Here is an 11,018-nt window from a genome sequence, read left to right on the forward strand (position 1 = left end):
ATGCCTTCCAGCTCCAGCGCCACCCTGAACTTCGTTGACGAGGCGTCTGCGTGCGCCAGACGGGACCAAGGCCGCATCACCAGGAAGGTACCGGCGATTGGCAGTGGAGTAGCCCCAAGAATCCTGTCCCGGGTCTCGCCGGAGTGGCACTCGATGAGGAAGTGCTCGGGGTAGAAGGCCTTTACGGCGAAGGATGCCTCGTCGACGCCGCGGATGCCGCGCAGAGCACGGGAAGGGTCGGCGACGGAGACCTCGCGAGTCGCATCCGCCACCATTGCCGTGATGGCGAGTCGCAGACCAGCTTCGGCGTCATCGACTGCGGTGCTTCGTTGGATGATGCACGCGCTATCCCACTGGTGTTCTTCCGGGTGTCCGGGCGGCAGGGGGTCCCGTTGATCCGGCAGCGGGCTCGGTGGTCTCCCCTGCGTCGTGCTGTTGGGTGGTGTTGAACCGCTGGCCTGGGAGCCGGCCGGTGTGCCCTGACTGCCCGGGCCTCGCCACGCGCGGACGAAGCGGTCCGCTGCGATTTTTTTTTATTTTAATACTTTTCGAAAACTAATTTTAAATTTAACTGTCTGTTTTTTTAACTAACACTTTTGGCAACGCCTGTTGTCCTGACGTGGCCAAATGTCTGTGCCGCGTCATGCATGGTGGCGCGGCAGCGGGCTGACGTGGCGACGACCGGAATCGCAACTGGTGATGTGGCAGGGCTCTGCCACGCCACCGATCTTGACGCGGCAGTGCCACGCCACGGAGCATGGCGCGGTAGGACCAAATAAGTATTGCGAGCGAGCCCGTCCGCCCGCACGCACCCCTGCCCGCCCGCCCGCCGCCGTGCATCGCCCACCGCCAGCCGCATGCGCCCCACTGCCACGCAGCGCCCGCGCCCGCGCATGCCACGCCTGGCCACTCCCGCTGCACAGCGTCCGCGCCGGTCGCGCCACGAACGCCAGCGCGTCAAGGCCACCCGCTCATAAGGTACCTCCCTCTCGATTTCATGTTATTTTGATTATTATTGTTTTAGGATAATTAGTGATTTAGGATAGTTAGTAATTTAGGATAATTAGGGTTTTATAATTGTTATTGATTTATGATAGTTTGTCAAATTTAGGATAGTTAGTGATTTATGATAGTTATGTTAGTGAATTTATTTGTGATTTACGTAGATATGTTTTAGATTTGAGGTTGTGTGTTCTAGTATAGTTAGGATTTTGGTCTTAGCGATTGATTAGGTATTTATTATTTAGTTTATAGTTAGTTATTTAGTTAGGGATTTTGGGTATAGATACTAGTTTACTAATATCGGTATTTACTAGTGCGTGATACGTCGATTTTGATGACTTTATGAAGTTTCGTCAAATGCTTATATTTTTAGAGAAGTTGTTTATGTTATTAGTGCGTGATATGTCTGTTAATATTATACATGTGTTTTCATATTGTGTTCGTATTGCATAACAAGTAGTTCAAATTTTGCAATGCTACATAATATTAATTTGAATTTTGTTAATTTGAATACTCTAACGCTTAGTTTATGAATTTGTAACAGGATGGTTCCTCCCACGCAGCACCCGTTGTACCCCATTCTTGAGGTGGAGTACGACGACCAACACCGAGTACACATCTTGAGTGACAATGACACAGATGTGGCCTTGCCTACTTTGAGGCCCCGCACGCACACCAGGACGCACCAGTGGGACGAGCGTTATGCACCGTACATACGGCGTGCCGGCTTCCTCGAGCTTGTCCATGTTGTCAACCACTATCTTCAGCCCCTTGATCCAGCATTACCTAATATACTGTAGACAGGTGCGAGTGCATTCTTTGTACGTAAACTTTCTTATAACAAATTTGAGGCAACTAACAGTCGTTCTATTCTTATAACAGGCGGAGGTCTGAGACCCACACATTCTACCTACCTTGTAGCGAGATGACCTTGATCATGCAGGATGTGAAGGCTATTTTTAGCCTTTGGTTGGGGGGACTTTCAGTGACAGTTATAGTTGACAACGATCACTGTAGGGAGCTAGTGGCTCAGTTTATTGGCTTTCTTCTACCAGATGACGAGACTTCTAAGAAAAATAAGTGAGAAATTGAAGCCTATTTAATACTTGCATTGCTTTCCTACAGCCATCGGGTCTTATTTTTTTGATAAATTTCAGGAAAACTTCTGGTGTTTCATCGTCCTAGATCACGGAGCGCTTTGATTACTTAGACCCACAGGCTGAGAAGGCTCAGATCGACAGGTTCGCTCGAGTGTGGCTCTGGCACTTTCTTGGTGCTTTCCTCTTCCCAGACGCTTCGGACAACACCATCAGCTGGATCTTCCTTGACATACTATGCCAGCCGTGGGAGAACATAGCGGTGTACAGCTGAGACAGCGTAGTCCTATCATAGACATATCGACAGCTATGCGTTGCCTGTCATCGCACCTCAGGGTATGCGAACCTTGGAGGTTGCTCGTACCTACTCCAGGTTTGATGTTGGGAATAATGGCCCATTGGGAGGCCCCTTAGTACTGGTTTACCGGTAAGTACTTCAGTTTATTATATTCTTCGATATGGTTACATATGATGAGTTTATTAATGGCTAATTTATTATCGTGTTCAATGCAGCAATGGAATAGGTAGGATATACTTCCTACATCTCTGTTTATTTGGACGGAATCAGAGTTAGTTAGAGGGAATACAAGGCGTAAGTATAGGGAGTACATGGACGGTCTCGACGTCCTGACACAGCACCAGGTTACGCTCTCTTTACTATCATACTTGTGTCTTGTTCGATCTACACTATATTATAGTCTAACTCAATTACGAAATGTTCAGGTGCATTGGTGTTCTTGGGATGCTCCTGAGCTCTAGTACTATCTCAGTCCTGTCACTAGGGATGCGTCAAAAGAGTATCGCTGCAACGCCCCTCTTGTTTTCTTCTATGTGGTCAAGATTCACTTACTCATCAGGGTCTACAGACAGTTTGGAAGAATAACAGACTGTCCACCATCGCTTTACTCCACCAACCAAGGATTGCACAGGTGCGTTATCGATTAATAACAAAGCTACAATTTAGAGGTATGTGTGGTATAACTAATATCGTTTTGTTGCAGGTATGACCGTAGGAAGAGGTACAAGACCAAGGATTGACGCGTGACACACAACGCGCACATCCACTTGTGGGAGACCAGGGAACGACATCCGGTCCATGCAGATCCTCTATACGACCAGCACACCTTCGACGAGTACCTGTGTTGGCTTCACAGGTCTATGAGGACACATATCAAGCCCCCGTACACTGAGGAGGCGATTGACGAGAACTCAGAGGAAGATGTGATCGAAGATGTGTACGATGTTGCCACTAGAGAGAACACACAGCTACAGAGAGCCCCATTATAAAGATACATGGTAAGATACTTGAAAGGCACAATTTGTTATCTATTTGGTATTAAGTATGTATACTAAAACTATTCAACCGCGTTTCTGTACCCAGACAACACAATTGTCGAGGCTGGCCAATGAAACAACGTTCCGGCTTCACGAGTCTAGAGGACAGGGGCCAAGCGTTCTCGAGGCTTTTGTGGAGGTAAACATAAACTAGTCCATTCCGAAATTGTTTCTTTATTGTATATGTGTTTGGAAAATACACTAACTTTAACGTCTATTTATGCAGAAGGTGAAGAAGAGCTGCAGAAAGCTAGCTCAAAAGCTGAGCTACGTGGACACTCCTTATGAGGAACCGTCACTCTCGGCACGGTCGGGTGGCACGTCTTCAGCCTCTTTGAGGACACCAGCCGGCTCTTCTCAACCGATGACAGGTGCCACTTCCGCAGTGCGTATACCACCACATCATAGTGCTGGGAAGGACCCTACAACCGAGGACGACGAGGACGATGATGACGACGACGATGACCCCCCAGGCTTCCACAGACAGCACGACTAGTGGGACGATTGGCCGCAGGACGAGATCGGCATGTCTCAGCTAGGTGGTGCCCCGCTTGGTACCCAAAGAGCCTCACATGTACTAACAAAGGTAGTTTCTTTAAATACGTAGGCTACATGAACTAACGATCATAAAGAATTCTAAGTAATCGTGCATATCATATACTTGCAGGGTACGAGCCGTACGCACCGGCGACGCGAACACACCAACATTGGCTACACTCCCAATGTGTTGCCAACAAATCCGAAGAGACATAGACATCCGAGGGATCCTTACACTCCTGGGTGTTAGTTTGTTAGGTCGAACTATTATTGGCGTGCGAAACTTGCAGGCTTAGTTGGTTATGTTATGTCAAACTTATGTCAAATCAATGAAAATGTTATGTGGCAGCTTATCAACTTGCGCACGAACTTCATTTATTTGCTTCATATTTGTTTCAATGCGTCGCGGCATCACTGCATGCAAGATTAAGTAGCAACTAGTTCGAAAACCGATAATCCCGGGGTATCTCGACGCCGGTGGCCGATGTCTTGCGCGAGGGGTCGAGGAAGCCGGGGTCCATGGTCACGTCGTCGCCGATCCTACAATATGGGGCCAAAAAGCCAAATAAATAAGTTTCCTTAAAAATTATTCGTTTCAATCCGATCCAATTTTTCGTAATCGATTAGCTAACATGGTGGTTAACCGTATTATGAAAGACGGAAAAAATATCATTGGCTTATCAAATTCTCTATTCGGCTGTGAAAAAAATTCAACAAAAGACAGAAATAAATCCACTATTGATTTTACGTCAAGCAATACTTAGAATAACTCCCACTATCGGCGCGACGCGTTCCGATTAAACCGTCCAGGTACCGTCGGGCGGGCGGCGGGCGCGGCGGCCAGACGGGCTTGCTGCTTGGGTAGGCGGAACTGGCCGTGGGGTTTCATTCGGCTCTACCGCGCTACGGATCAGGGCGCGGCACTATCGCGCCAAAGTCTATGGCGTGGCAGACCCTGACACGTCATCGGTCAGCGATTCCGGTCGCCGCCACGTCAGCCCTCTGCCGTGCCACCATGCATGGCGCGACACAGGCATTTGGGTGCGCCTACGTGTTAGTTTTTAAAAAACATACAGTGTTAGATTTAAAATTAGTTTTCAAAAAGTGTTAAATTTTTTTAAAAAAAATCTCCGCTGCGACGCTGTCGCTGCCACTTCCACCAGTCGGAGACCGTGGCCGCTTGCATTCCCGGGCCATGTGACCGGGGCCATGGCAGCTCAAGCACATCAGAGGCCGGCGACAGGTTGCTATCCAATGTGTGTAGGATAAGCTGTTGTGGCACCGGTCGCGCATGGCGTCGGGGATCTTCCGCCGGCGGGGATGGACTCGGGTCTGGGACCCAGCCCTGGTTGTCCAGCTGCCTGTTGAGGACCTCCCTCCATCCGTCGGCGTCTGGCGGCGAGATTCAACGGCGTCCGCGTTGAGGGACCCGCTGGCCGAGGCGTAGGTGCGCCGGTACTCAGCTCACCGGCGACGTCCCGCGGCCCGAGTCGGAGGTGGGCAGGTATGCGCTCTGCGCCGTTCCGCTGGGTCCCCAGGTGGTGCGGCGCCGCGGTGGGCGTGTGTGCCGGTTCCTGCTCGTTGCGGGGCGCCTGGTGTCGAGGCTTCCGGCGACGCTTCCCTCTCTTGCGCTGCGGCGGCCGGCGCGACCGCGTCGCCACCGCTTCCTCCGCCGCCTCCTCCTCGACGGCACAGGTGTGCGGCTGGGAAGAGTCCCCTGCCTCCATGTCTCCCTGTGCAGAAGAGCCCCGGCGGACGGCGTCACGGTAGGAACCCCGAGGCAGCGGCGCCGAATCTGCCTCGGTATCGTCGTCGGAGAAGTCGGAATCCTCAGACCACCGCATGGCCTTGGAGAGTCCCGGAGTCCCCGAGTGGAAGAAGGGTATGGTGTCGGAGGAGAGAGGGGTCGGCCCCTTACCTTTGGGGGAGGCAGGGGTTAGCTCGGTGGCCGTCGGTGCCGGGTGGCGGCCGGCGGGCTGAGTGGGGAGGGGGCGGACGGGGGGAGGGCGGAGCGTCTCCATCCTCGTATCTCTGTCCCTATCTCACTTAAGAGTGCTAACTAATCAAATCAAAATTACTATTTCTTCTCTAAAAAAATATTCCTCTTTTAAATAAAAATACATCTATATAGGTCGGCCTCATTCTATTACACTATCTGAAGTTGCGAACTCTTAAATGACTTTTGCAGAGTTTTAAACTATTTTTACTTACCACTATTGTATTAGACGTTAGACACATAGTCCTAACTAGATTCGGGAACATACATGCTTTCTCGCTAGAAAGAAAAGAATTCAAACGCTCATAGCACTGGATCATGCAGCAGCCACGCAGATTATTATGAACACGTACGCATCTCAAAATTCAGAGGGCTCCGGGGGAAGAAAAACGCATCGAATCCTGACGAAGACGACGTACGGCGGGTATATATCAGCAATGGACTCAGAGGCTCCTGGCGATCATCTCCTGACACCGATCGTACGACTCCTGCTTCTCCAGCAAGAAGTTGGCACGGCACCTCGCGATGAACTGCTCCGCTAGCCGGTCGATCTCGTTCCCGCCGCCGGCGTCTTCCTCCCCTTCGTCGTCTTCCTCCACGACCACCACCTCGTCCGCCAACTCCTCCTCGAGCCAGCGCAGGTACCCACAATACTCGCCCGCCGTCGCCGTGCCGCCCTCGATGCCGCCGGGAGCCGCTGCCAGGACGACAACCGCGCTCAACGCCGAGTCGTAGCACGGGTACACGTGGTAGTTCACGCCCAGCGTCGCCTCGGCCGCGGTCCGAGCCGGCGACAAGCTGCCGGACCAGGTGAGATACGGTGGCCTCTTCGCGAAGCCGCCGCTGGTGGTAGCGGCCTGCTGCCTGCTGGTCCTCTTCGTCTTCGAGCGGCCGCAGCCGATGGCAGTGTGCTGCTTCCTCCGCCGCCGCCGCGCTCTCCTGCCGAGGGCGTCGAGGAGCGCGGACTTGACCCTGGCGAGGGCGCGCAGCACGCGGCCGAACCGCGGGTACACGTGGGACTGCAGGATCGTGCTGATCTTTGGCGAGATGGAGCTCGGGAGCAGCGCCTCCATGTGGAGTGGAGCTGGCCGGCCGGCCGGATCAACGGTGGCACTGGCACGCTCAGCGGTGGAGATGGGAATGCACGGTACGGAGGTGGTCAGGTGGAGGCGTGCCGATCCACGGCGAAGGCCGGTGCTAGTACATGCCTTTATAGGAACCGGCCTTGTGTACGGAAATGTGTGTCACCGACTTACCGTAGTATCGAATACATAAAAGATTTATGTAATATATACTTAAACCTTACTGACAATTTATCTTGTCATACAAAGTATTCCAGAAGAATATCCTAGTAGCTCATTCAACTATCTCGCTATACAAAATATCTGCATCAACGTCCACTAACACATACAACTAATACATGCCATTATATCTTCATTCAAGCTATTCATCTTAGCAAACCACATCATTTACTAACATATATTTAGTTGTCCACATCAGAATGCTAAATATCATCCACTAACATGTATTATGATATTTATTCAATTATATTATAAATATAAGTAGTATAATTTCACCAATGACTTCTGCGGCAATACGCGGGACGTTCTTCTAGTTATTATTAAAATAGAAGAATTTAGACATACAGACGACACGCTTTAAGCGCCCTAGGTGATTAGAGTTACAGCAGAAAAGCTAGACCTCCCTAGTTTCTAGGTTCGACACCATATCTTCGGATTATACTAGAAGATGCTTTCGCGCGTTGCTGAATTACGAAGAATTTGAATTGAAATTAAGTAAAGATGATGTGGATAGCTTGCATTAAGAGGTTGAAAATCAGTGGGATGACATAACTATTAGTGGGACATAATCACTACTACATAAAAACTTTTACAAGGCGTTTCCAAAATGGCCTCCAAGGCGGTTGGGCCGATTGTTCGCCTCAGTTATTCGTGGCAGGGCAACCGGCCCAGCAACCGCTTCGGTTAATGCTTGACCGAGGTGGGCAATATAACAGAACTGTCTCGGTTAATACCTATTAATGGCATCCTAACGCAACCGTCTCGGTAAATCATTAATCGAGGTGGGCAGTCTAACTCAACCGCCTTGGTAAATCAGGACCAGCCCACACCAGCCCACTACCATCTCCATTATATAAACGAAATCAGAAACCTTAAACACTCCACTCTCCCTCTCCTCTCTTTCCCGCAGGCCGCAACACCGTACCCTTCTCTCTGCGGTGCGCTCGGCACCGCGACTTCCCTCTCCTTCCCTCGCGACCTCCCACTCCCTCTCCCTCCTCCATCTCTCAACAGCGCCCCTCTCCCCACCGCACCCCCACCGCACCCCTCTCCCCGACGGTGGCTCTCTCCCCCACGCGCGCGGCCTCCCTCTCCATCCCTCGCTGTGGCGGCGAGGCCTCCCTATCCCTCCGGCGAGCGGAGCAGCGGCGGTGCAGATCCGGCGGCTACCTCTTCTCCCTCCCCTAGCTCCGCGGATCCGACGGCGGCATGCACGAGGAGGCTGGATCCGGTGGTGGGGAGGCCAGATCCGGCGTTGACTCCCTCTTCTCCCTCCCTGACGTGCGCGGATCAGGCGGTGGCTCGCGTGTGGAGGTTGGATCCGGCTTCCCCGGCGGCAGATCGGGCGGCGGGGAGCGTGCAGGGGCAGTGGCGGGGAGGCCCAGATCCAGGCCCAGTTGGGCTGCGGATTTTTTTCTTCTTTTTTGTTTTTTAAATTTGATTTACCGATGTAGGCATTTCAACCGCCTCTGTAAATACATGATTTTCCGTGACCTTTTGGCCGAGGCGGTTGTGATGCCCGCCTCAGAAAATCAGTTTTGCCCGCCTCAGTTAAGTTTGCAGAGTAGTGAATATGGATTGTTAGTGGAGAATGATTTGGATGGCTTGCATGTTAAGATAGATATGTGGTGAGATTAGGTTTATAAGAGATGAGATATGGATATCTACTGGGTCACCGTGAGTTTATGATGTTTCACTTGCAACATGGTAAGTGTATATTTCTACTTGCAAAAGTGGAATGCAGGGTTTGATCGGTCAATCAGGATATCAAGGTCACAAGCATCCTAATGGAATTTGGAGATCTTGTTCGCAGTTTCTGCATGCATTTCAATCTACTCTGAAAATTTGGGCTTAGTAATGGGGAAGCATGAGGCCTTGTTTGGAATAAATTATCCGCTTCAGCAAGAGGGATTGAGAGGAACTACTTAAGCCCTCTTGGAGTATGGACAATAGACAATTAGATTAATTAGAGTATAAAGAATGAAATATGTTTATGGATCTTGAGAACACCTCTGGTTGTCCAGCACTTCTTTAGACAAGATTTGTCAATGGTCTAGATGACCGTGTGTTGATCATAGGATACCCCTATGCATCTTTTCGACGGGTCTTCCTGAGAGCGTTTATGGATGTTTCGGGCGAAGGACGAGCATCAGATTGGCCTCATCGATCTATTGATCGGCTTCATTGTTTAGACCTCCATCCGCCATGTATCTTGGTCGTGTGCGGTCATAGACAATTTAGCCCCTGCTAGTACTAGTATGTTGGCAGGATTTATCGTCAACGTAGACTTCTGTGCCTAAGCAGTCAGCAAGATGAGAAGCAGTGTTGTTTGTCATATATATTTATCTGATCAAGGCCCTGTTTAGTTGCACCTCAAAATGCAAAATTTTTCAAGATTCTTCGTCACATCGAATCTTTAGACACATGCATGAAGCATTAAATATAAATAAAAAATAAAACTAATTACACAGTTTAGACGAAATCCACGAGACGAATCTTTTAAGCCTAATTAGATTATGATTGGACACTAATTGTCAAATAACAACGAAAACGCTACCGTAGCGTTTTGTCAAAAATTTTGGCATCCAAACTGACCCCAAGAAGCAGCATTATAGATTGAAGAGTTGGAGTATTACTAATCAAAGCTGCGGGCTACGGAAAAAGAAAAATTAGATCTCGTTATGACGCAGCAGGGTTCAGTCAGTCCGTGCATGCTTACGATTGTGTGTTCAGGAATCAACCTTATATAGTAGTCTCTGCAACGCAGAGTAGTTTTGAAACAAGTATCACGATATTCCGTTTTCAGAGTCAGAAAAAAAGGTGAAAATCTCATCTCGAACTTAAAAGATCTTAACATATTACGGTGTCAGTATCTGCAACATGCATGGATAAAGGGCGCAGCTGCATGCAGCTCGAATGCTTGATAGCATGGTGTGCAGAACAGCTGGAGCCCTGGCCAGATTAAGCAAACAAGCAGCATCAAACGGCCATTGTCGCTGTGATTTATCCCCGTTTCGGGAGCAGCAGAAGCGGAGCAAGAAGGACGAAGAGTTTCCCCTCCACTGAACGTTGCGTGGCCTCTCAACACTGTCTGTTATGAACCCTTCTGGTCTGCATTACTCCAATAAGCTCTGGTCTGTTTCACACTTTAGAGGACACCGAGGATCCAGCCTGGCCAGCCAGCTCCTGTCTTCTTCCTCCTCCCGGCCACTTGTGTTCGTTGCGGCCAGTCGTCGAGTGACGAGGCCATCAGGCCATGAATGCATTGTTGGCCGCACTGTGCATGCATGGCTAGCTCATCGCAACTCTTCTCTTGTTCTTCAGCTGGGTATGTATATGCATGTGTGACAAACTAACAACCGATCGATCGAGAGAGGGATCGACTGCGCCCATGCATGACGTAGTACGCCATGGACGGATGCGTGCACTTGGGCACTCATGCGTCTTGCATGCGTGGCTGCCAGAGGACGTGCGAATCCAGTTGTTGGGATACTCTCTCGAGCATGCGTGCGGTGTCTCGCTCGCCATGCATGGAAGCGAATGCGAGAAGCCGCCGGAGCCATCAAGCATCAATCATTCGTGACTCGTGGATTCCATTGCATCACCCGTGGATTCGTGACTCGGACCTGCACCGGATCAGCGTCGGCGAGGTCGATCATGCCATGCGCTCGCTCGCTGATGGCTGCTGGCCTCCCGCTGCGGGCGGGGAGCCGGGGACTGTACATGCGCGGCCCACGACACGGTTATTCA

The 11,018-nt window shown here is 50.5% G+C and overlaps 1 protein-coding gene across 1 annotated transcript; it reads right to left on the reverse strand.

Annotated features, from left to right (window-relative positions):
• Positions 1–6,206: 6,206 nt before the first annotated feature.
• LOC136473706 (uncharacterized) lies at positions 6,207–7,105 on the reverse strand. The gene has a single exon (XM_066471352.1). The coding sequence runs from the start codon at positions 7,038–7,040 to the stop codon at positions 6,411–6,413; it is 630 nt and encodes a 209-aa protein (XP_066327449.1). The 5' UTR covers positions 7,041–7,105; the 3' UTR covers positions 6,207–6,410.
• Positions 7,106–11,018: the final 3,913 nt, after the last annotated feature.

The sequence above is a fragment of the Miscanthus floridulus genome, chromosome 8 (genome assembly GCF_019320115.1).
Source record: "Miscanthus floridulus cultivar M001 chromosome 8, ASM1932011v1, whole genome shotgun sequence".
Classification (NCBI taxonomy): Eukaryota; Viridiplantae; Streptophyta; class Magnoliopsida; order Poales; family Poaceae; genus Miscanthus; species Miscanthus floridulus.